Source organism: Bufo gargarizans, unplaced genomic scaffold (assembly GCF_014858855.1).
Source record: "Bufo gargarizans isolate SCDJY-AF-19 unplaced genomic scaffold, ASM1485885v1 original_scaffold_1831_pilon, whole genome shotgun sequence".
NCBI lineage: Eukaryota > Metazoa > Chordata > Amphibia > Anura > Bufonidae > Bufo > Bufo gargarizans.
In genome coordinates, this window is record NW_025334536.1 from 27,576 (window position 1) to 54,881 (window position 27,306).

The following is a 27,306-nucleotide window of genomic DNA, read 5'->3' on the forward strand; positions in this document are numbered from 1 at the left end:
ATGAAGTGCATGTAATTATATTTCACTACATCACAGAAACAACTGAGACAAAGATCTAAAAGCAGTTTAGCAGCAAACTTTGTGAAAACTAATATTTGTGTCATTCTCAAAACTTTTGGCCACGACTGTACATTCTCCCACTATAATTCCCAAGACAGTCTACTGTTAGTCTCTTGGATGCCGATCTGTTTCAAGGGAAACTCTGACATCCAATATGGCCACATCTCCTCCAGTTAGAACCAGCCCTGTACCTCGCATGGATCCAGAGATCTCCACATTCGTTGCTCCAATTGCTCTGCTAGAGTTATTTCAAGTTGGCAGCTAAGTAGGCGTGTCCTTTCTGCTTCAGCTCTCTCCCTATCACGGCTCTTTTGGGGGGTGTCCTTTCTGCTTCAGCTCTCTCCCTATCACGGCTCGGGGGGGGTCCTTTCTGCTTCAGCTCTCTCCCTTTCATGGCTCGGGGCGTGTCCTTTCTGCTTCAGCTCTCTCTATATCACGGCTCTTTTGGGGGGTGTCCTTTCTGCTTCAGCTCTCTCCCTATCACGGCTCGGGGGGGGGGGGGGGGTGTCCTTTCTCCTTCAGCTCTCTCCCTATCACGGCCCAGGGGGGTGTGTCCTTATTGCTTCAGCTCTCTCCCTATCACAGCTGAGGGGTGTGTCCTTTCTGCTTCAGCTCTCTCCCTATCATTGCTCAGGGGGGTGTCCTTTCTGCTTCAGCTCTCTGCCTATCACAGCTCAGGGGTGTGTCCTTTCTGCTTCAGCTCTCTCCCTATCACAGCTCAGGGGTGTGTCCTTTCTGCTTCAGTTCTCTCCCTATCACAGCTCAGGGGTGTGTCCTTTCTGCTTCAGCTCTCTCCCTATCATGGCTCAGGGGTGTGTCCTTTCTGCTTCAGCTCTCTCCCTATCACGGCTCAGGGGTGTGCCCTTTACGCTACAGCTCTATTAGTAAATAGCGCCTATGGCAGATGAAGGATGAAACTGGGCACGTGCGACCATCTCAGCAACGGTAACGATGTTGACAGAGAATTAAGGAAAACAACAACCAGCAGGTGGCGCTATACACATACACTCTATTGAATAACTCAGTGGTTATACAAACATTTTTAATGAAATGCAATTACAAAAGTAATTGGACAACCCCTTGAATGGTAGCATACCCTTAATATCATGCAGTTCTTAAAGGGGAACATGCACATAAAATATGTAATTGCGCTACCAGTGTAAATAGGAGGTGTCGGGGAGGATCACGGTGCGCAGAGCAGGAGTGGCACAGAATCCAACCAGTAAATACACTATCATTGGATATTTAGTCATTTGGAGCTGGGTTTTAGGTTAGAGTTCCTCAACTGTCGCAGTATAAAATGTTGGATATCCTGGCCACTATATGACGGCGTTTCGTTATTCTGGAGTTCTTGCCGTTGTCATGTGGGTTTTTGCCCCATAGGGAAACACTGAAAGTTGCTGAGGAGTGTGCTATCACTTTAAGATTGGCGGAGGCCTGACTGATCCTGAGCATGAAGGGGGTGCAGCGCTGCTGTAGCTCTGCGGTCCCTTTGCTACTTCTACCTTCAGAGCGGCACTCCCTGTCACCTGACTGTGCAAGGCCCCCATTCACTTGAATGGAGCTGCGCTGCGGTCCAACTGCACGGCAGGTGTCCGGGCCGCCACTCTGGGCCACAGAGCTACAGCAGCGCCGCACGCCCCTTCAGTCTCAGGACCGGTCAGATCCCCACCGATCATAAAGGGATATGCCATCTCTTTATAAGACAGGAGTACCCCTTTAATATTCCATTGCACTGGTTTTCCTTTGTCTGGGTCCTATAGATGCTCCCTCTCCTCTGCTGCTCTGTCTGTGTAAGTGTCACTTTGTACAGTGAGGGCATCCTAGTTATGAACCAGGAGGTACTGGATGAATGGACCAGCAACGATTATGGCCTTGAAATTTAACATCAGAGGCTTTCCGAGACCCTAGATATTAACGAAGCCTCACCCCCCCCCCACCCCCTTCTCCTAGTGCTCTGCCTGTGTATGCGCCAGTCTCCTGGAATAGGCCCTTGGACTAGATTTCTTTATTGCAATCACATGTCCCGCTGTCACTTTAAGGCGCACCGTTCGCCGTTTTTTTTCCGTCCCCTTGGCGTTTGTCAGAACTGGGCCGTATGTTCTGTAATCTGCAGCTATTTTTCTCCCACTACTGGAGATGAGCGACTTAATCAGGAACATAAAAATACGCCCACAGCCCAAATCGCACAAGGAGGACTCTGTCATTACGTTCTCGGGGCCTCGGCTATTGAAACGCTCGGAATACGCTGGCAGTGGAAGGCTTTGGCACTTGTCGGGGAAAAAAAATAAAAATTAACCTGAAAAAACAAATCCTTAATCAGATGTCGCTTTTCTAAATGTCTGAATTATTGGGCATCAGTGAGTATTCGCAATGTGACTAAGTGCAGGCTCCGAAAATGGATTTAAAGAGCAACTCCGCTGTGCTGATAGATGCAGCTCAGGTGACACAGCAGAGCCGGGGCAGAATACACTTCACTGCTAAATCACCATCTGAAACGGTAAACGGCATAAAGGTCTATTCACGTGAAAGCAGGACGCTGGTCAGAACGGATATCGCATAGGACTGCAGCCGAGGTCTCCCAGTCACCTGAGATTATAGGCCTGTGTTTTTACACCTACATGAACCTGATATCTTGAGGGGTTGCAGTGTAGGTCTCCCGGTCACCTTTCCGATATTACAAGCCCGGGTGATGACATTTGCATGGACTTGATATCTTGAGGGGTTGCCATCTAGGTCTCCTGGTCACCTTTCCAATATTACAAGCCCGGGTGATGACATTTGCACACACTTGATATCTTGAGGGGTTGCCATCTAGGTCTCCCGGTCACCTTTCCGATATTACAAGCCCGTGTGATGACATTTGCATGGACTTGATATCTTGAGGGGTTGCAGTCTAGGTCTCCTGGTCACCTTTCCGATATTACAAGCCCGGGTGATGACATTTGCATGGACTTGATATCTTGAGGGGTTGCAGTCTAGGTCTCCTGGTCACCTTTCCGATATTACAAGCCCGGGTGATGACATTTGCATGGACTTGATATCTTGAGGGGTTGCCATCTAGGTCTCCCGGTCACCTTTCCGATATTACAAGCCCGGGTGAGGACATTTGCATGGACTTGATATCTTGAGGGGTTGCAGTCTAGGTCTCCCGGTCACCTTTCCGATATTACAAGCCCGTGTGATGACATTTGCATGGACTTGATATCTTGAGGGGTTGCCATCTAGGTCTCCTGGTCACCTTTCCAATATTACAAGCCCGGGTGATGACATTTGCACACACTTGATATCTTGAGGGGTTGCCATCTAGGTCTCCCGGTCACCTTTCTGATATTACAAGCCCGTGTGATGACATTTGCATGGACTTGATATCTTGAGGGGTTGCAGTCTAGGTCTCCTGGTCACCTTTCCGATATTACAAGCCCGGGTGATGACATTTGCATGGACTTGATATCTTGAGGGGTTGCAGTCTAGGTCTCCTGGTCACCTTTCCGATATTACAAGCCTGGGTGATGACATTTGCATGGACTTGATATCTTGAGGGGTTGCAGTCTAGGTCTCCTGGTCACCTTTCCGATATTACAAGCCCGGGTGATGACATTTGCACACACTTGATATCTTGAGGGGTTGCCATCTAGGTCTCCCGGTCACCTTTCCGATATTACAAGCCCGGGTGATGACATTTGCATGGACTTGATATCTTGAGGGGTTGCAGTCTAGGTCTCCTGGTCACCTTTCCGATATTACAAGCCCGGGTGATGACATTTGCACACACTTGATATCTTGAGGGGTTGCCATCTAGGTCTCCCGGTCACCTTTCCGATATTACAAGCCCGGGTGATGACATTTGCATGGACTTGATATCTTGAAGGGTTGCAGTCTAGGTCTCCCGGTCAACTTTCCGATATTACAAGCCCGGGTGATGACATTTGCATGGACTTGATATCTTGAGGGGTTGCCATCTAGGTCTCCCGGTCACCTTTCCGATATTACAAGCCCGTGTGATGACATTTGCACACACTTGATATCTTGAGGGGTTGCCATCTAGGTCTCCCGGTCACCTTTACGATATTACAAGCCCGGGTGATGACATTTGCATGGACTTGATATCTTGAGGGGTTGCAGCCTAGGTCTCCTGGTCACCTTTCAGATATTACAAGCCCGGGTGATGACATTTGCACACACTTGATATCTTGAGGGGTTGCCATCTAGGTCTCCCGGACACCTTTCAGATATTACAAGCCCGGGTGATGACATTTGCATGATGGACTTGATATCTTGAGGGGTTGCAGTCTAGGTCTCCCGGTCACCTTTACGATATTACAAGCCCGGGTGATGACATTTGCATGGACTTGATATCTTGAGGGGTTGCAGTCTAGGTCTCCCGGTCACCTTTCCGATATTACAAGCCCGGGTGATGACATTTGCATGGACTTGATATCTTGAGGGGTTGCAGTCTAGGTCTCCTGGTCACCTTTCCGATATTACAAGCCTGGGTGATGACATTTGCATGGACTTGATATCTTGAGGGGTTGCAGTCTAGGTCCTTCAGTCACCCTTCTGATATTCCACATCAGTGTGATGACATTTGCATGGACTCCATAGCTGCAGCCTTGGTCTCCTGGTCACCTTTCGAAGAGTACAAGCCTCTTTGAGGTCATCTGTATAGAATGGACATCTCATGGGCACGCTGTCACCACCTCACTGCTGGAGTCACGCAGTGGACCGTCAGTGGTGATCTCTCTTCATTACCCGGTCATGCTTTTGTTTATAATGCAAATGTGAACAGGGCGCACCGCAGGATGTTTATAGAGAGTCCCTGTGGAGTAGTATTAGATCAGGGCAGGTTTTCAGCCTCTGGACATACTGTACATTTTAAATATCTTCTTTCACTGACAGCAAGCAGAGATTTTAATAATGGTGAGGAATTTCAACACAAAGTATATTAGAAAGTAGCAGAACTGTACATTATACAGCGATCAAACTTCATTAACCCTTCAGAGAAATCTTTGTTTAATACTGTACCAGTGCGAGTCATGCGGCGCGCTCTGCGGCGGTACGGCCCCGTTCACATCTGCAGAGCTTCCGTTACAAATTTTGATCATTTTTGATGCAAACATTTTTGACGATCCCAAATCTAACAGGGCCCCTTTGGTATCCTTCAAGCATTATGACCGGAAGCCACAGAGCGCAGGTGCGAACACAGCCGTCGCCTGCGCTGTGCGATCCGGCAGACATGTTGGACGTGTCAGGCAGGTCCCTGCTCTCTCGGGGAGGACTGTTCGGAGCAAGGCCTGACCTGAAATGACTCCCGGCGTGTTTGCTCGAGACGCAGATAACAGACACAGTTCTTGATTTGCTACATGACTAAAGCAAACACGAGCGCTAAAAACAGCACAGCAGATTTACACGCCAAAGGAGAGCAAGCCAGCGGTGACTGAGCGCATCGGGGAGGAATGCCGGGCGCATGCACCTGGAGAGGGGGAGGGGGTGCGGGGCACAGCGCCTCGACAGGCAGGCATGCCAGACTGGCAAGAAACAGTCCGCACCCTGGATAAAGTGTAATCCGCCCAACTGTGTCAATAACTCTGCCGTATGGGATGACTGGAGGAGGGAGACAACGTAGGAGACGTGTAACACTCACTGTTTTACAAGGAGCCATAACCCAGACCACCACCCGGGGGCCACGGGGCCAGTGCAAAGGACGGTATTGGGAAGGGTGGTCTTGGCCCCTACTGTGTATCAATGACAGGGTGCAAGCTCTGTAAAGAAAACCTTTACGGAATGGACCAAGTGCTTGAGGAATCCATGAAGGTCCCGTCCACCTCACTGCAGTCAATGTATATATATACACAACATGCACTGAGCTCCCCCTAGTGGTGTCTGGAAGTAGCTGGAAATTTATCCTTTACTACTGATGGCCTGTCCTCGAGGAACTCCATCTATATCAAACTGGTGGGAGAACCCCGCACCCCCACTGACCAGCTCCACAGCTCCACCCGTTATGTAGTGGACAGTGCTGGTTACTGCTGCGCTGCTCCCTTTGGAGTGAATGGTAACCAGAGACATAGCTGTGTAGTTCCAGCGCTGGAGCTGATCGGAGGCCATCCATCCGGCTAATACCCCCTGACAGGCGCAGGGAGGGGGACTCGCTTCTCCCCATTCCCTGACACACCCTCCATCTTACCTCTATGCGAACCAGAGAATTAACCCCTGCCCGACCACAGAATTCATGACTGATCTAATCAGGGTGCAAAGAATTCCAAATATCCATGAAAAAAAACAAAAGAAAAATGCGGAGATCTGCACGTGTCCTCCGTGGGTCGCGAACCGCACTCCCAAAAACACGAAAGAAGTTTTTCTCTAAAGCTTAACGTATAACCAAAAAGCTGTACAACTTTCTAATGTAAGTGGTGTTGAAATTTTTATTTTTTTTAAATCATTTTTAACATCTCAGCATGCTGGAAGTGAATGGAAACAATCCTGTTTGTATCCAAAAGTCCGAAAATAAGTCCTGAAAATGTGCTTGACCTGAGCAGGACATGATTTCAGCAGAATGATTCCATTTACTGACAGCAAGCAGAGAGCTTGAAAGAAAAAAGTGAGGGGTTGAAATAAAATCAGACAGAACTTTAACCTTATACCATTGGAAAGTCCTAAAACGGATCTAATCCAAATAAATGACCATCAGGAAGTAAAGTATTCGCTGAGGTTTTCTGCCGATTCCAAGTAACATCTGATCGCTGCAAAACAGTGCAAGTGAATGTGACAAAGAAGCCCATGTCACAGCAGCCGCAACAACCAGAGCGACAGCAGTCACATCCCATCTACACAAACCTAATACCCAGAATCTTATACCGCCCCCTACTGATGGGATGTAGCCAGTGCAACTTGTATACAGTGATATGGAGCATGCTGGTATAACCTGGGCATCTCCTGTATATAATTATATATGTACAGCTGGTATAACCTGGGCATCTCCTGTATATAATTATATATGTACAGCTGGTATAACCTGGGCATCTCCTGTATATAATTATATATGTACAGCTGGTATAACCTGGGCATCTCCTGTATATAATTATATATGTACAGCTGGTATAACCTGGACATCTCCTGTATATAATTATATATGTACAGCTGGTATAACCTGGGCATCTCCTGTATATAATTATATATGTACAGCTGGTATAACCTGGGCATCTCCTGTATATAATGATATATGTACAGCTGGTATAACCTGGGCATCTCCTGTATATAATTATCTATGTACAGCTGGTATAAGTTATATATCTTCTTGTATATAGTGATATGGACCATGCTGGTATAACCTGGGCATCTCCTGTATATAATTATATATGTACAGATGGTATAACCTGGGCATCTCCTGTATATAATTATATATGTACAGCTGGTATAACCTGGGCATCTCCTGTATATAATTATATATGTACAGCTGGTATAACCTGGACATCTCCTGTATATAATTATATATGTACAGCTGGTATAACCTGGGCTTCTCCTGTATATAATTATATATGTACAGCTGGTATAACCTGGGCTTCTCCTGTATATAATTATATATGTACAGCTGGTATAACCTGGGCATCTCCTGTATATAATTATATATGTACAGCTGGTATAACCTGGGTATCTTCTCTATATCATTTTATATATTCTCATAAGGTCTGCTGGTCCTTCCATGTAGACTGCGGGGGTGAAATAGTTAATCCTGAGACTACAGGAGCGGCGATCACCTGAAGAAAAAGAAAACTGTCCAATTAAAGGCTTTATGTTTGGGTTGGGTAAAACCTAGTGAAACCCACTCCCTGTGTCGGTGGACGAGGCTGGCTCTGCTATGTCATAGGAGGAGCGGAGTTTGCAGTATAAACATACATACCTTCTGAAGGACCTCATGGGAGGAAAACATGGCCGCACCCCCGACGCAAGATCCATGATGGCCGCAAACTAGCTGCCATTAGAACAGAGCAGTCACTTCGGTAACGGAAGCAACAATGTATCAATGTGATGTTACAATATTACTACAGAGGTATCAATGGCGCAGTATCTGGGGACAGGTCACCCAGCAGGGGGCCCCAGGATCATCTACACAGGAGAGTTCACCCCAGTGCATATTAGATAGCGGGCGTGCTCACTTACGCAAAGGCCATTAATAACCGGTAAAAACTCATCGCTGCTATTGTTAGTTGTCATTCTGTGGGTGTGAAATTTCCCTAAACGGCGGAGATAAAACCTGCTCGTCTCCGGGAATTATTTTAAGAATATTAAATGATAAATGGCTTCCTATCCTCCAGTCACACCCAGAGCTGCGTTCAGAAACCTGCTCTGGCTTCCTGTGACCACCGCGGAGCAGTGAATCGCGACAGAGCTGATCTGTAGGGGACGTGACTAATCCCCCATCTGTTTCCAGGGAAGAAGAAATTTTGAAGGCAGCTTTGGCTGTGACTTGAGTGTAAGTAATGATGCAACACAGTGCGAGATAATACATGCGTCACTGCCTTGTGTGCTCTTGGCACGCGGCAGGAACAGGGCAAGTGTGGAGGAAGGGGTTAAACGCGTCATTTCTTCTAAGCTGGGCTCATTGTGACACATGAGTCAGCATCGCCTGGCGAGAGCCTCAGCGCTGACTCACGGGGGAAAGGATCCGTATCACAGGAGGAAGAGCAGGATTTACACCACAACCAGGGAAAGTCACCGGCTCCCCGCACTACCTCAGCTCTGCTGTTCTCGGAGGGTGAGATCCGCTAATGGCCGCCATTCCAGTACATGACTGTAAGTCACCGAGGACAATATCAGCTCCCACTAGGCACCAGGGCTGCAAATATTAACCCACTAGGCACCAGGGCTGTAAATATTAACCCACTAGACAGCAGGGGTATAAATACTAACCCACTAGGCACCAGGGCTGTAAATATTAACCCACTAGACACCAGGGGGTTTAAATATTAACCCACTAGACACCAGGGGGTATAAATATTAACCCACTAGACACCAGCGGGTATAAATATTAACCCACTAGACACCAGGGGGTATAAATATTTAACACTAGACACCAGGGGGTATAAATATTTAACACTAGACACCAGGGGGTATATATATTAACCCACTAGACACCAGGGGGTATAAATATTAACCCACTAGACACCAGGGGGTATAAATATTAACCCACTAGACACCAGGGGGTATGAATATTAAACCACTAGACACCAGGGATGTGATTATTAACCCACTAGACACCAGGGCTGTAATTATTAACCCACTAGACACCAGGGCTATAAATATTAATCCACTAGACACCAGGGCTATAAATATTAACCCACTAGACACCAGGGGTATGAATATTAACCCACTAGACACCAGGGGGTATGAATATTAAACCACTAGACACCAGGGGGTATAAATATTAACCCACTAGACACCAGGGGGTATAAATATTTAACACTAGACACCAGGGGGTATAAATATTAACCCACTAGACACCAGGGGGTATAAATATTAACCCACTAGACACCAGGGGGTATAAATATTAACCCACTAGACACCAGGGGGTATAAATATTAACCCACTAGACACCAGGGGGTACAAATATTAACCCACTAGACACCAGGGGGTACAAATATTAAACCACTAGACACCAGGGCTGTAAATAATAACCCACTAGACACCAGGGATGTGATTATTAACCCACTAAACACCAGGGCTGTAATTATTAACCCACTAGACACCAGGGCTATAAATATTAATCCACTAGACAGCAGGGCTGTAAATATTAACCCACTAGACACATTAGGGCTATAAATATTAATTTACTAGACACCAGGGGTATGAATATTAACCCACTAGACACCATGGGGTATGAATATTAAACCACTAGACACCAGAACTGTAAATATTAACCCACTAGACACCTGGGCTATAAATACTAACCACTAGACACCAGGGCTGTAAATATTAACCCACTAGACATCAGGGCTGTAATATTAACCCACTAGACACCAGGGCTATAAATATTAATTTACTAGACACCAGGGGTATGAATATTAACCCACTAGACACCAGGGCTGTAAATATTAACCCACTAGACACCAGGGCTATAAATATTAATTTACTAGACACCAGGGGTATGAATATTAACCCACTAGGCACCAGGGCTGTAAATATTAACCCACTAGACATCAGGGCTATAAATATTAACCCACTAGACACCAGGGCTATAAATATTAACCCACTAGGCACCAGGGCTGTAAATATTAACCCACTAGACACCAGGGCTGTAAATATTAACCCACTAGACACCAGGGATATAAATATTAATCCACTAGGCACCAGGGCTGTAAATATTAACCCAATAGAAACCAGGGGGTATAAATATTAACCCACTAGACACCAGGGGGTAAAAATATTAACCCACTAGACACCAGGGGGTATAAATATTAACCCACTAGACACCAGGGGGTATGAATATTAAACACTAGACACCAGGGGGTATAAATATGAACCCACTAGACACCAGGGGGAATGAATATTAAACCACTAGACACCAGGGGGTATAAATATTAACCCACTAGACACCAGGGCAAGAAATACCAACCCACTAGACACCAGGGCTGTAAATATTAACCCACTAGACACCAGGGCTATAAATATTAATTTACTAGACACCAGGGGTATGAATATTAACCCACTAGACACCAGGGGGTATGAATATTAAACCACTAGACACCAGAACTGTAAATATTAACCCACTAGACACCAGGGCTATAAATACTAACCCACTAGACACCAGGGCTGTAAATATTAACCCACTAGACACCAGGGCTGTAAATATTAACCCACTAGGCACCAGGGCTAAAAATATTAACCCACTAGACACCAGAGCTGTAAATATTAACCCACTAGGCACCAGGGCTGCAAATATTAACCCACTAGGCACCAGGGCTGCAAATATTAACCCACTAGACACCAGGGCTGTAAATATTAACCCACTAGACACCAGGGCTGTAAATATTAACCCACTAGACACCAGGGCTGCAAATATTAATCCACTAGACACCAGGGATATAAATATTAATCCACTAGACACCAGGGCTGTAAATATTAACCCAATAAACACCAGGGGTATAAATATTAACCCACTAGACACCAGGGGGTATAAATATTAACCCACTAGACACCAGGGGGTATGAATATTAAACCACTAGACACCAGGGCTATAAATATTAACCCACTAGACACCAGGGCTATAAATACTAACCCACTAGACACCAGGGGTATAAATATCAACCCACTAGACACCAGGGCTAGAAATACTAACCGACTAGACACCAGGGCTGTAATTATTAACCCACTAGACACCAGGGCTGTAATTATTAACCGACTAGACACCAGGGCTGTAATTATTAACCGACTAGACACCAGGGCTGTAATTATTAACCCACTAGACACCAGGGCTGTAATTATTAACCCACTAGGCATCAGGGCTGTAAATACTAACCCACTAGGCATCAGGGCTGTAAATATTAACCCACTAAACACCAGGGGTATAAATATTAACCCACTAGACACCAGGGGTATAAATATTAACCCACTAGACACCAGGGGTATAAATAATAACCCACTAGACACCAGGACTATAAATATTAACCCACTAGGCACCAGGGCTGTAAATATTAACCCACTAGACACCAGGGCTGTAAATATTAACCCACTAGGCACCAGGGCTGTAAATATTAACCCACTAGACACCAGGGCTGTAATTATTAACTCACTAGATACCAGGGCTATAAATATTAACCAACTAGACACCAGGGGGTATGAATATTAAACCACTAGACACCAGGGGGTATGAATATTAAACCACTAGACACCAGGGGGTATGAATATTAACCCACTAGACACCATGGCTGTAAATATTAACCCACTAGACACCTGGGGTATAAATATTAACTCACTAGACACCAGGGCTGTAATTATTAACCCACTAGGCACCAGAGATTAACTGCCTAAGATAATGGGTATGTACGAGGCTTCTAGCCCTGGACATGACTTGTCATCCATTGCTTCCGTGTCAGTGCAGAGCGATCCACGGGGTCTGATCTATAAACCCACGGAGAGCCTATGTGGTGTCCCCGTCACCTCCCAGCAGTGGTCCTCCGTCCCCTGAAGGTTCTGTGCAAATGTTCAGTAACCTCCTCATAGTAAAAAGAGGAGCGGAACGGGGAGGACGGGAGGGGGATGCAGCTGCAGAAGGGAAAAAGGTGGCAGAAAGAGGGTACGTCTCACTGCTTCAGAGGACATGGAGCTGCTGTGGGGTCCTTTATGGCTTTGAAGATATAGGGGCACCTATCACCTGCACCCAGAAGAAGCGGCCATTTTGTGGAGCCATGATGGAATAGCACTCCCAACATCAAAGGTGACAGGGCGAGAGGCCGCTACAGGGAGGGCATGGCAGGGGCAGCAGTAAGATGTCTATTATCGCAGGGGTCTCCAACCTGTGGCTCTCCAGCAGTTGCAAAACTACAACTCCCAGCATGCTGGGACAGACATTGGCTGCCTGGGCATGTTGGGAGTTGTAGTTTTGCACAGACTGTAGAAAGTTCCTGGGGCAGGGCAGCATCCTGGCAGGCTCCTCTACGGGGCGGGCGGTCAGCGGCGGACGAGGCGTTAAAAACAACGAAGAATGTTCCCTATCAGCCAGTAGAGAATGAGCTCTTTCCAGTAAAGGGCCGCACTGGTTCCAGCTTGGCTGCCGTTGTGTGTACAGCCTGCGCTTTGTCTGGGGCTTTACTGGGATTTCCCGGCAACTAAACACCAGTGAAAATATCCAGCGTGTGATCCCGGGGTCAGGACATGTTTTCCACTGTTTACTTATTAACTGCTTCTCTGCTGGTTAGGACTGGGATCAGATAAGGCCTAGTGCACACGGACGCAGTTTTGGCCCACTTACTTTTTGCGGATCACAAATGCACCCATTGATTTGTATGGGTCCGCAAAAAAAAAAAACGTGGACATTCGCATCCGTAATAAAACATCCTTGTCCGTTTTTGCGGACAAAGCCAGTTCCAATGAAAACTGCGGCGAGAACAAAGCCGTTATACGGCGGACCACAAAATGGATACGGTTGTGTGCGTGAGGCCCAAGACTGGGAGGCGCTTATGTCATCAGCGACTGGGGGGGTCATTCACTAACAGCTCATTACGTTTATAAGTCAGTGACAGGAACTGGCGGCCACGTTGTCCAGAAAAGATCTGCAGGGAGGAGGAACATGATCATTCTTCTTGTGGATTCTGCATGGATCATTAACCCCATCCACCACCGTAAGTACCGTAAAGGTGGCCATACACCGTGGATATCGGCCGACCTGATGAGCTACGTCTTTCCGGCCGAGTATGCATGTGATCTTATGGGGAGGAAGGAGTTAACACCATACCTGCAGTAACCAAACGATCGGGCAATATCCTTCTGCCTAATGGCGCCTGCTGACATAAGGCCGCATTCGCACCATGTCTGCGGTTTGTCACCATTGGCCCCAATGTGAAGAGAAAAACACGCACCGTGCGGGGTACTTTATATTCCTGGAGGCCTCCGCATGGAATGGCATAGCGTATACCGACATATACCAGGCCAAGGGAGGCTCGTGTGCATGCAGTAAATGGTGCACCCCATGGCGGTTTTCCTAAAAATATTAGGGAACTGCGAAATATTCTGCAGATGGAGCGGGGTCTGCCGCCAGATACCGTCCTGCTGGGTGAAGGCTCTGTAGCAGGGGGTGGGAGCGCCGGCTGTGGAGGTGCACGTTTTAGGTGTGGCGCTTTGTGTTGCTCAGCTTGTAGGACAGGGAAGAAAACTGCTGAGTGTACTTTCTGACAACCATTTCTGGATGACGTCCCGGACCCCGCAGACCCGACACCCCCCTTCTTACCAGATGGTTCTGCAGACGGCCGTATATCCATCCTCAGCACAAAAGCACTTATACAAATACCTCCCTAAATCCCGTAAAAGAGGAGCGGGGAGCGGCTGCCATCTCGCTGGTTTGGTTTTACTTTGATCTCGGAGTAAATGTCCCGGGGCCAAGAGAAGTCACGGGACTGGGGATGTGTGATGGGCGAGAGGGGGAGTAACAGCCTCCAAAAAGAGGGGCGAGTATAGCAGGACATCAGCCATAACATTTAAACAGGTGAAATGGTGAAGAGCTGTCCACCATGGTTTACCTTCCAACATCTCTTCCCTACCAAACAGGTACATAGCGATAGTCCTTCCACACCAAAGGACTTCTCTTGTTCTACCCCATTATAAGCCGCCCACTGGAAGGGATGTAATTTGCCCATGGTACCATTTATGGGACCCCCCAAACCTCTGCGGATGGTCAGCTCTCACTTAAGGTCTGTGTGCAGAAGGGTGCTGATCCCCGCACTAGAGGGAGGACTCCCAACCTCTCCACAGAAGCTAAACCGCTGCCGGATCTGTGAAGGGTCAGCAGAGGAACGAGTGACAGCGGACGACATCCCAGTGCCCGGAACCGAGAGACACAGACCAGAACGTAGACTACGCACGAGACCGCAAACAAGCGAGATCTCACAGACTCATAGTTACATAATGGACGGAGAAAAGTCCCCAGCAGCACAGAGGATTTCAGGAGAGCAGTGTGCTGATCTTGTGGAGGTCATAGACTGACATTTACATAGTGGAAGAAGCAGGGTCCACAGCAGCACAGAGTATTTCAGGAGAGGAGTGTGCTGATCTTATGGGAGGTCACAGACTGACATTTACATAGTGGAAGGAGCAGGGTCCCCAGCAGCACAGAGTGTTTCAGGAGAGGAGTGTGCTGATCTTGTGGGAGGTCACAGACTGATAGTTACATAGTGGAAGGAGCAGGGTCCCCAGCAGCACAGAGTGTTTCAGGAGAGGAGTGTGCTGATCTTATGGGAGGTCACAGAGTGAGAGTTACATAGTGGAAGGAGCAGGGTCCCCAGCAGCACACAGGATTTCAGGAGCGGAGTGTGCTGATCTTGTGGGAGGTCACAGACTGAGAGTTACATAATGGAAGGAGCAGGGTCCCCAGCAGCACAGAGGATTTCAGGAGAGGAGTGTGCTGATCTTGTGGGAGGTCACAGACTGAGAGTTACATAGTGGAAGGAGCTGAATCCCCAGCAGCACAGAGTTTTTCAGGAGAGGAGTGTGCTGATCTTGTGGTAGGTCACAGACAGAGTTACATAGTGGAAGGAGCAGGGTCCCCAGCAGCACAGAGTGTTTCAGGAGAGGAGTGTGCTGATCTTATGGGAGGTCACAGACTGAGAGTTACATAGTGGAAGGAGCAGGGTCCCCAGCAGCACAGAGTGTTTCAGGAGAGGAGTGTGCTGATCTTATGGGAGGTCACAGACAGAGTTACATAGTGGAAGGAGCAGGGTCCCCAGCAGCACAGAGTGTTTCAGGAGAGGAGTGTGCTGATCTTATGGGAGGTCACAGACTGAGAGTTACATAGTGGAAGGAGCAGGGTCCCCAGCAGCACAGAGGATTTTAGGAGAGTTCCGTACTAATATTGATATCAGTGCAATGCATGGAAGAAACAATCAGAAAGCATGCACCGCGCGGTCACCGGTGAAGCGGTCATACAGCGGGCGCCTCGTGGGCAGGTACAGGAGTTACCCTGTGAACATTTCTCTGAATATAAAGAAACACTCGAAGTCGGGAGAAGAATGAAAGCTAGACACGTGCTCGCTGCTCCAGGTCATCCGAGGACACGTGACTACTCAGCCGCTTCATGGTATAAAGAGACTGAAAAATAAAAGGGACTGAAGAGAAGAGAGGACGAGGAGCCGGCCATATACAGTGCAGGAGGAGACCAGCAATGGCTTAAGGGGGCCTCCAATGACGGCAGGCTTTACCTCCACAGGGGACACAGGACCCCCCATCTGATCATCAATGGCCATAATTAATGGGGGAAATGTCAATAAACCAACAGACAATATATGGGGGGGCACAGAACAGCGTCAGCTCCGGCGCACTCTCGTCACCGCCACCCCCTTGAATAGGCGCCATTGTGAAGAGGAACCCTCCCCGGCGACATCAGCCGATCACTGGATGAATGCTCTACAGAAGGGACTTTCCACTTTTATGGATTCTGTAACTTTCTAGTAGACTTTGTAGTTCAGCTTTCAAGATCTCTGCTTGCTGTCAGTCAATGGAAACATTCCTGTTTATATCCAGAGGCTTAAAACCCGCCCTGATCACGTCCAACTGCCCAGAAGTATCCTGACACACTGTAACGAGGCAAGCACTTCTGTCGACAGCACATGATCACATCATATTTCCAGTCAACAGTGCTCCCATTCACCTGCAGCAAGCAGAGAATTTGATGGCAGAAGGGCGTCGGGATAAGCGGCGTTAAATATATTAAGAAGAGCCGGAAATTGTCAGAAAATTACCTTATACAATGTCTGATGGATGCGAGTCCCACCTCTGGACCCCCCCCCAGCTTCCAGAACGGATGACCCCCGACTCCCACCCTGCCTGGTGAAATGGCCACTCCGAGGGGCTCTATACTGACTAATATGGAGGCTATGGAAAAAGCTGAGCATGGGGGGCGGGGCTGGAGACTAGAGATGGGCCCCGCCTCTAGCAGACACTGATGGCTTATGTAGAGGTTGGAATACCCCTTTAAACATGAGTGCAGATACCGCTGCAGTCTGCTATAGAAGAAGACACCCGCTATCAGACCCCCCCACGGTGCCACCTTCTGACTTGTATCAATGCATTAATGACACGTCAACCTAAGCGTGCACCCACCTTTAGGTCATAAAGGTGAACCTACCTTTAAAGGGTCTGTCTGGGATTTTGATGGCCTATCCTTAGCATAGCTCATCGATGTCTGATCCTTGGGGGTCCAACACCCGGCACCCTCGCCGATCAGCTGTTTCAACATATCGAGCACAGCGCCAATCATTGTATAGTGGCCGTGCTTGGTATTGCATCTCAGGACCATTCCCTTGAAGACGTCACAGCGCTCACTGGAGCACCGCGGCTTCTTCGTACATGAAGTCAGACCGCTACCGATCAGATATTGATGACCTATGCAGAGGACAGACCGTCAATATCCAAATCTCAGACGACCCCTTTAATCTTGCTGGCCGGGCCGGCTGAGACTTGTAGTTCTCCCCCAGCACGTCCAGTCTGCAGATGGATCCTTAGTACTGGATGTATAAAAACATATTTGGTTTGTCCCCCCTGCTGTGCCTTCCTGACTTCACTAGTCCCTAATAAAGCTGCAGGCTGCAATCTCATGACATTGATGCAACCCACAAATGCCTGAAGAGACAGACGCCTGCCAGCGACAGCACACTGCAATAAACAAATCTTCCGGAAATGTGTATTCATAACCATTTTCAAGATCTCTACTTGCTGTAAGTGAATATTAGCAGTAGCTTATACGGATTCAATACTTGTCACAGCTGAGGGTTTGTTATAATTGTATCCAGTGTAGACAGTCCACTGTGAGCTGTACGCATCAGCAGCACATCGCTCTCTCCTGTCCTGATAGTCCGTTACAATGTATCAACGCTGGTTGTATGGGTGCGTGGCCAAGCCTGTAAGCGGCCTGCTTCAAATAAGTCTATGAGAGATATGGTCCTCTTCACTGACATGAAGCAGAGATCCATCAGCAGGAATCAGAGCTGTACTCTGCAGACTTAGCCACATCGAAACCCCAGGGGAGCGCGAAATCCACCCGCACCCTGTCGTATCAGAAGTGCCAGCAGGCGGGATTCTGTTTATAGAAGTACTAGGGGATTGCAAGTGAAGCAACTATCTGATCTGAAAAGTGGAGTTCCCCTTTAAGTCACGCACTACTATGTCAGGCACAGATAATAATCCCCATAGCCCACACTGTAAGCCAGCAGTCCTCAACTGGTGGACTGTGGTCCAAATCCATCTGGACGCCGCACTCCTGCCCCCAATGGACCTCTGCTTGCTGGACTGCTGTCCGTCACTGTGTGCGGTGAAGCCTGGAAGTGAAGAGGATCCCGAAGCAACTTGTGTCTGTCTGGTCTGGGGTCTGATTAATTTGAAGGGTCTGGTCTGGGGCTTGAATTCACCCAGGGTCTGAATACATTTTAGTAGTCTGGTTGCCAGTTTGATTGAGTTCAGTGTTCTGGGATCTTGATTAAATGCAGGGGACTGGTCTAGGGTCTGGATTCATTTGAGAGCCTGGTCTGGGGTCTGGATTACTTGAGGGATTTGGAGTAATACTGGGGACTGGTATGGACTGAATACATTTTAGGGGAGTGATTTTGAATGCAAATTAATTGTAGGAGGTTTGGTCTGGAGTCTGAATGAGTTTAGAGGTGTAATCATGGGTCTGGAGTCTTAAGTAATATACTGGTCTGGTTGTCTGAATGAATTTAGGGTTCTAGTCTGGGGTTTGAATTAATTTTGGAGAATGGTCTTGCATTTGAATTAATTTTGGAGGCTAGTCTGGGGTCTAAATCGAGTCAGGGGTCTGGTTTGGAGTCTGAATACATTTAGGGCTCTGAATTACTTTTAACAGTCTGGTCTGTGGTCTGGATTGGGGGCTGAATATGGAATCCAAATTAATTGTAGGAGGTTTGGTCTGGGGTCTGAATGAGTTCAGAGGTGTAATCATGGGTCTGGAGTCTTAAGTAATTTAGGAGTCTGGTTGTCTGAATGAGTTTAGGGTTGTAGTCTGGGGTTTGAATTAATTTTGAATGGTCTGGGATTTGAATTCATTTTGGGAGCTAGTCTGGGGTCTGAATCAAGTCAGGGGTCTGGTTTGGAGTCTGAATATGTTTAGGGTTCTGGTCTGGGGTCTGGATTAATAATAGGGACTGGTTTGGGGACTGATTTGGAATCCAAATTAATTGTAGGAGGGTTGGACTGGGGTCTGAATGAGTTTAGAGTTGTAATCATGGGTCTGGAGTCTTAGGCTGAGTTCACACGGACGAGTTTTCCGCGCTGGTGCAATGCGGGAGGTGAACGCATTGCACCCGCACTGAATGCGGACCTATTCATTTCTATGGGGCTGTGCACATGAGCTGTGATTTTCACGCATCACTTATGCGTTGTGTGAAAATCTCAGCATGCTCTATTTTGTGCGTTTATCACGCAACGCAGGCCCCATAGAAGTGAATGGGGCTGAGTGAAAATCGCAAGCATCCGCAAGCAAGTGTGGATGCGGTGCGATTTTCACGCACGGTTGCTAGGAGACGATCGGGATGGAGACCCGATCATTATTATTTTCTGTTATAAGGGAAAATAATAGCATTCTTAATACAGAATGCATAGTACAATAGCGCTGGAGGGGTTAAAATAATAATAATAATAATTTAACTCACCTTAATCCACTTGCTCGCGCAGCCGGCATCTCTTCTGTCTTCTTCTTTGCTGTGTACAGGAAAAGGACCTGTGGTGATGTCACTCTGGTCATCACATGGTCCATCACATGATCTTTTACCATGGCGGTGGACCATGTGATGACCGGAGTGACGTCACCACAGGTCCTGTTCCTCCACACAGCACAGAAGAAGACAGAAGAGATGCCGGCTGTGCGAGCAAGTGGATTAAGGTGAGTTAAATTTATTTATTTTTTAACCCCTCCATCCCTCATTTACTTTGCATTCTGTATTAAGAATGCTATTATTTGCCCTTATAACCATGTTATAAGGGAAAATAATACAATCTACACAACCCCGATCCCAAACCCGAACTTCTGTGAAGAAGTTCGGGTTTCGGTACCAAACATGCCGATTTTTCTCAGGCGAGTGCAAAACGCATTACAATGTTTTGCACTCGCGCGGAAAAATCGTGCATGTTCCCGCAACGCACCCGCACCTTTTCCCGCAACGCCCGTGTGAACCCAGCCTTAAGTAATATACTGGTCTGGTTGTCTGAATGAATTTAGGGTTCTAGTCTGGGGTTTGAATGAATTTTAGAGAATGGTCTGGGATTTGAATTAATTTTGGAGGCTAGTCTGGGGTCTGAATCAAGTCAGGGGTCTAATTTGGAGTCTGAATATGTTTAGGGCTCTGGTCTGGGGTCTGAATTACTTTAAACGGTCTGGTCTGGGGTCTGGATTAATAATGGGGACTGGTCTGGGGACTGATTTGGAATCCAAATTAATTGTAGGAGGTTTGGTCTGGGGTCTGAATGAGTTTAGAGGTGTAATCATGGGTCCTGAGTCTGGTTGTCTGAATGAGTATAGGGTTCTGGCCTGGGGTCTGAATCAATGTTAGGGGAATGATTTGGGAATAATTGTATGGGTTTTGACTTAGAGGTCTTATCAAGAATTTAGAGTCCTCATTAATTTTGGGGTCTGGTTTTTCCACTAACACGTAGACGGTGTCTTTGCTGCTGGTGTTCATCTCGGACCTTCCCCCGACCACACACCCAGAGAAGATTACTAATATTTCGGAGAACCCCTACTGAAGACTCTGCTCATACAGAGTAAGGAAAGGCCAGGCATGTATTACTCCCATCAGAAGACGCTCAGGGATAGTGAGCGGAGGCCAGCACAACAAAGAGTTAACGGGCGGCTGTGGGAAATAGATGGACCTGGCGTGTAATGGAGCTCATTTCCCCGAACATACAAGCAGGGAGGTTATCCAGCAGAACGGAGGCTTCTGAAGAACACGTAAACAGGGGCATTAAACAAGAACGGCCTTTGTTCTCTGCGGTTCCAGCAGGATTTATTACAATCTTCATAAAATCGCTGCACATTATTTCTCCTCCAGTTACTTCACTGCCAGAGTCCTGGAAACCAGGAATATTTATGGCCCCAATGAGCAAACCAGAGGGGCCCGGGTCCTAGAGAGCTAACCACACAGGTAAGTCACAGTCATAAAGCCAAGGTCCAGGTGTGGCCCTCAGTAGATAGATAGATAATGGACAGATGATTGATAGATGTGGTCCTTTCACCATTCTCCACACTGCAGCTTTGCTTACTCTAATAGGTTGATTTACTAATACACACCTTTTTCAATCCTTTGGTGGTAACACCCTTTAAGATGTCCAGAAACCCACCACAGCACAGAGATGATCCATGACTGTGTCTCAGCTGCATCACGTATTGGAGTCTCGTAAGAAGCTAAGGCTGTTGCTCTGTCTGTCCCATGCTTTACACTGCAGCTGTGCTCCATGTGGGTATAACTAGGATTAGTGACTCTGGCTTAGATGCATAGTGCATAGGACTACAGAAATACAGCTCCTGCTCGGATCCTCCCCCATGCTCTACACTGCAGCTGTGCCTGTGTATACGCTGAGCAGGAAGTCACAGGAAGGACAAAGGGATTACAGACTTTATACAATAAAAATAGCACAGAAAATTAACTTATTTGGTGACTGCTGTACGTAGACTGCAGGGCTGGAGAGCAATAATCACTCATAAGGGGCACTTATCCCCCCCCCCTCTGTTATACCCCCCCTTAAAGGGGAAGTCACCTCAGGCAGATGGATAATAAATCAGACATCAAAGAGGAAAGAAACGGCAAAGTGAGAGATTTAACCCTGTGCTGGAAACACTTACTGCTCTACTCGGGGGGACAGGTAGAGTTTGGGGAACACCTGTGTAGCTTCTGCGTCCTCAAAGCTGACGGACAACAAAGCGACGTCTTCTCCTGGGTCCTCATTAGCGTCCTGAGGAGATAAAGACAAAGGAAGTCACATCAGCGCCGACATATATATACACACACAAGACATGAGCCGCCATATATACTACACATGAGCTGCTATATATATACACACACACACACACAAGACATGAGCCGCTATATATAGGGAGGGGGGGCTGCACTGGCCATCAATGAATGTAATACAGGGGAGGGAGGGGGGTCTGCCCCCTGCTGCCTGGCAGCCCCTGATCTTTTACAGGGGGCTATGATATGCACAATTAACCCCTCAGGTGCGGCACCTGAGGGTTTAATTGTGCTGATCACAGCCCCCTGTAAGAGATCGGGTGCTGCCAGGCAGCAGGGGGCAGTCTTGTACACAGTTCTCAGTATATTCTAACTTGAAGCGTCCCCATCACCATGGGAACGCCTCTGTGTTAGAATATACTGTCGGATCTGAGTTTTCACGATGTAACTCAAATCCGATGGTATATTCTAACATAGAGGCGTTCCCATGGTGATGGGGACGCTTCAAGTTAAAATATACCATCGGATTGGAGAAAACTCCGATAGGGACTCCTGACTTTACATTGAAAGTCAATGGGGGACGGATCCATTTTCAATTGCAACATATTGTGTCAACGTCAAACGGATCCGTCCCCATTGACTTGCATTGTAATTCAGGACGGATCCGTTTGGCTCCGCACGGCCAGGCATACACCAAAACAACTTTTTTTTTTAACTTTCCTTCATGTCTGGTGATCCTCCAAAAATCAGCGAAGAAAAAACGGACATGGATCACGGAACAACGGAACCCCGTTGTGCATGAGGCCATAATGTGACCTATAAACTGTACAACTCAATTGGAAAACAAACTGAAAACAAAAAAAAACTAAAATAATATGGTTGCATAAGTCTGCACACCCTTAAACTAATACTTTGTTGAAGCACCTTTTGATTTTATTCCAGCACTCAGTCTTTTTGGGTATGAGTCTATCAGCATGGCACATTTTGACTTGGCGAAATTTGCCCACTCTTCTTGGAAAAAACCCTCCAAATCTGTCAGATTGCGAGGGCATCTCCTGGGCACTGCCCTCTTCAGATCACCCCACAGATGTTCAATCGGATTCAGGTCTGGGTCATTCCAACGCTTTAATCTTCTTCTGGTGAAGCCATTCCTTGTTGATTTGGATGTATGCTTTGGGTCGTTGTCATGCTGAAAGATGAAGCTCCTCTTCATGTTCAGCTTTCTAGCAGAAGCCTGAAGGTTTTGTGCCAATATTGACTGGTATTTGGAACTGCTCATAATTCCCTCTAGCTTAACTAAGGCCCCAGTTCCAGCTGAAGAAGAATAGCCCCTTGGCATGATGCTGCCACCACCATGCTTCACTTTGGGGATGGGGTTCTTTTGGTGATGTGCAGTGATGTTTTTGGGCCAAACATTGAAATTATGGCCAAAAAGTTCGACCTTGGCATCATCAGACCAGAACACCTTTTCCCACATGCTTTTGGGAGACTTCAGATGTGTTTTTGCAAAATGGAGCCTGGCTTGGATGTTTTCCCTTATGTCCTAACCAGCAGCACAAGTGGGGGGGGAGTTCTCCCCTGTGAAACTGGTAGGACAGGTGGCATTTTTATTGATTAAAATTGCTACCAAGACAATTAAACAATTAACCCACCCCCTATAAAGGGACGCCCGCCCTTCAACCAGTGCTTTTTTTATCTGACCTGTGGACAGGTTCCGGCACTGCCTGTTTGTGGCCTCTACCGCAGTTAGATGGAGCGGGGGGCCTGTTGGCACCTCTATATCCAGGCGATATCCCCCTGGGCTCGGCCTGTACTCGGCCGCGGTCCCGGCTGCCGCGCTCGGCGTTTCGCGCGCATGCGTGCCATACCCGGAAGTGCGTCAGATGATGACTTCTGGGTCAGCGGCACGCGTATATTCGGCGGCTAAAACGTTTCAGCCCTGCTGTGCCTAAATTTGTATTTTTGCCCCAAATTTACATATATAATCGAAGAGGGGGCCCTTCTGGTTTATCTTTATAAGTAAATAATGTAGTGACAGTGGTCACTTCCGGCGGGGGGCTACACTAGGGGGAGGGTCTGTTAGCTATAAAAGCTCAGCAAATGCCAGACTCTCCCTCTCTGCCTGCAGTGAGTCTATTCTAAACTACTTTCCAAGTTGTATTTTCAGATGGCGTCTCCCAATGGTGACCAGCATGGGAAATCCTCCCATAAACAGAAGCATCTAACTTGTGCCAACTGCGAGATGCCGATGCCGGACTCCTATGAATATAATAGGTGTCCTTTATGCCGTCCTCCTCCGACGCAACCCACGATGGGTGACATGTTCGGCTGGATGAAGGAATTCATGGGTAATTCCATTATGGAGATCAAGAGCGCCCTTTCTTCTAAGAGGCCCAGAGCTTCATCGCCAGGTCCTGTACCTATGGCTGAAGACGTCATTTCGGTTGAAGACCGTTCCTCCTCCTCTTCTGATGAAGATGATGCCACTTATCTTTTTCCTGCGGAGAAGACGCAAAGACTTCTATGCTCCATCCGATCAAGGGATCATGATGTTGAGCAAAGGGGAAGCTCCACCATCCACCTCTAGGGGGCCAAGGGCCTTTAAAGTGGATTAAGATTTTAAAAAGCCTATGTTAACTGAATGGAAGCATCCTGAAAAAGGTCCAGTTCTCACGAAGAGATTTAAACTGATGTTTCCTCTCCAGGAGTCGGAATCAGAACTGTGGGTACCGCCTCCGAAGGTTGATATGGCGATCTCCAAGTTGTCTAAGAGGACCTTAGTTCCTTCTGATGACGGAAGCAACCTTCAGGATTTATTAGATCGTTGGGCCAAGTGCACTCTGAGGCGCAGCTATTCCGCAGCTGCAGCCTCTGCTTCAGTTGCAGTTGCTTCCTCAGAAGTCGCGCAGTTTGTTCGGTCCCGCGTTCTCAGAATTCAGTCGGACCTGGAATCTGCAGTATCCAGAACTGACGTGCTAGACCAGTTCAAGACCTTACTCCTTGGAACTGACTTTTTGTGTGACGCTTCCACACAGCACCTGAAATTAGCCGCCAAAGGCATGGCTCTCTCTTCCACCAGTCGGCGGCCCCTATGGTTGCATCCCTGGGTTGCCGATAACACCTCCAAATTTAGAAGCCAGTCGTCAGGGCACATATTGGAGACTTCCCCTAACGCAGGACCTTGTGTATCAGGACACAGGCCCCTGCCTATATCTGAGGAAACTCCATCTGACAGCCTGGAGATTGACAGGTCCCTAGTAGAAGCTAGAGGGCTTTCTGCGGAGGTCTTGAGAACCATTTCACACTCCAGAGCGGAGTCTACAAACAAAGCTTACTCAAGGATATACAAGATCTTCCTTCAGTGGTGTGCTGATAAAGAGGTTGTACCCTCAGATCCTCCTCTTTCAGCGATTCTACCGTTTCTGCAGGACGGCCTGGACAAGGGTCTAAGCCCGTCAACGCTCAGAGTTCATACTAATGCGCTTTCTGCCTGTTTAGGCAGACCTTTAGCTCAAGACCCCCTACTCAGGAGGTTCCTCAAAGGAGCCGAAAGACTAAAACCTAGAATCCTGAGACCTATCCCTGAATGGGATTTATCTGTGGTTCTGAAGGGGCTATCCTCTCCCCCCTTTGAACCCTTGGAAAATGTGGACCTTAGATTTTTATCTTTGAAGGTCACATTTTTACAGGCCATAACTTCGGCCAAGAGGATTGGAGAACTGCTGAGCCTTATACCCTCTTCCTCCAGGACAGAGTTCTGTTGAGGTTCCTACCGACCTTTTTCCCCAAGGTACCATCATTTAGAAATACTAATCAGACCATAACCTTACCGGTTTTATGTCCCTCTCCCTCATCTCCAGAGGAAGAAGCCCTACATTCCTTGGATATTTCAAGAAATCTCAGAATCTATCTGAACAGAACGGCGGACTTCAGAAGATCCAAACACCTCCTGCTGTCCTTGTCGGGGAAAAACAAAGGCCTCTAAAGGCCTCTAAACCCTCTTTGAGTAGATAGGTAAAAGAGGCAATCCATGAAGCTTTTCTAGCCCAGGGGTTGGCGCCTCCATTCTTTGTCACTGCCCAATCTACAAGGGCAGTATCTACTTCGTACGCGGAGAAAGGTTTGGTCCCGCTAGAACAAATTTGTGCTGCAGCCTCTTGGAGCTCCCACAGCACCTTTATGAAGCATTACCGCCTAGATTCTAGGCGCTCTGAGGGAGTGGCATTTAGACGTACCATTCTCAGTGCCGCCCTCTTACAAAAAAGGGGAACCCTCCCAATTTGTCTGTCGCTCCTTGCTAGGTCCCCACTTGTGCTGCTGGTTAGGACATAAGGGAAGCGAGGTGGGTTAATTGTTTAATTGTCTTGGTAGCAATTTAAAAAAATAAAAATTCCACCTGTCCTACTAGTTTCACAGGGGAGAACTCCCCACTTGTGCTGCTGTTAGGACTAAGGGGAAACAAATTTACGTTAAAATTAACACTTTCTTCGTAAGAAAAGGCTTTCGTCTTGCCACTCTACCCCATAGCCCAGACATATGAAGAATACGGGAGATTGTTGTCACATGGACCACACAGCCAGGACTTGCCAGATAATCCTGCAGCTCCTTTAATGTTGCTGTAGGCCTCTTGGTCGCCTCCCAGACCAGTTTTCTTCTCGTATTTTCATCAATTTTGGAGGGACGTCCAGTTCTTGGTAATGTCACTGTTGTGCCATATTTTCTCCATTTGATGATGACGGTCTTCACGGTGTTCCATGGTATAGCTAATGCCTTGGAGACTATTTTGTCCCCTTCTCCTGACTGATACCTTCTAACAATGAGGTCCCTCTGATGCTTTGGAAGTTCTCTGTGGACCATGGCTTCTGCTGTGGGATGCGACTAAGAAAATTTCAGGAAAGACCAACTAGAGCAGCTGCACTTTATTTGGGGTTAGTCAGAGGCACTTTACATGATGGCCGGTGTATGCTGACTCTTATCTAACAGGATTGTGAATGTGATTGCTTAATTCTGAACACAGCTACATCCCCAGTTATCAGAGGGTGTGCACACTTATGCAACCACATTATTTTAGTTTTTTGTTTTCTTCCCTCCACCTAAAAGATTTCAGTTTGTTTTTCAATTGAGTTGTACAGTTTATAGGTCACATTAAAGGTGGAAAAAGTTCTGAAATTATTCATCTTTGTCTAATTTTTTTACAGCACAGAAACCTGACATTTAACAGGGGTGTGTAGACTTTTTATATCCACTGTGTATAAATGTATGGATAAAACACAATCCCTCCATTCCCAATTGTCAAAGCTCACACAGCATGTCTATCTGTCTGTCTATCTCCCATAGACATTAATGGGGCACATTTATTAAGAACAGCGTTGTAGATGCTGGTCTTAATATCCCCTATATCTGACGGTGGATCCGCCGGCCTCTACATAAGGGTCCATTCACACGTCCGCAACTCTGTTTCGCATTTTGCGGACCGGAATTGCAGACCCATTCTTTCTATGGGGCCGCACGATGTGCGGCCCGGATCCGGAACCGCATTTCCGTTCCTGAAAAAAATAGAACATGCCCTATTATATTCTATTAG

The 27,306-nt window shown here is 47.4% G+C and overlaps 1 protein-coding gene across 1 annotated transcript in view; it reads right to left on the reverse strand.

Annotated features, from left to right (window-relative positions):
* BABAM2 (BRISC and BRCA1 A complex member 2) overlaps positions 1-27,306 on the reverse strand; it is a gene marked incomplete at its 3' end in the record, with an annotated part of 102,925 nt that overhangs the window by 18,380 nt on the left and 57,239 nt on the right. Inside the window, exon 7 of the mRNA XM_044274576.1 lies at positions 21,614-21,723. Within this exon, the coding sequence (XP_044130511.1) occupies positions 21,614-21,723 (110 nt within the window). The remainder of the gene's footprint in view (positions 1-21,613; positions 21,724-27,306) is intronic.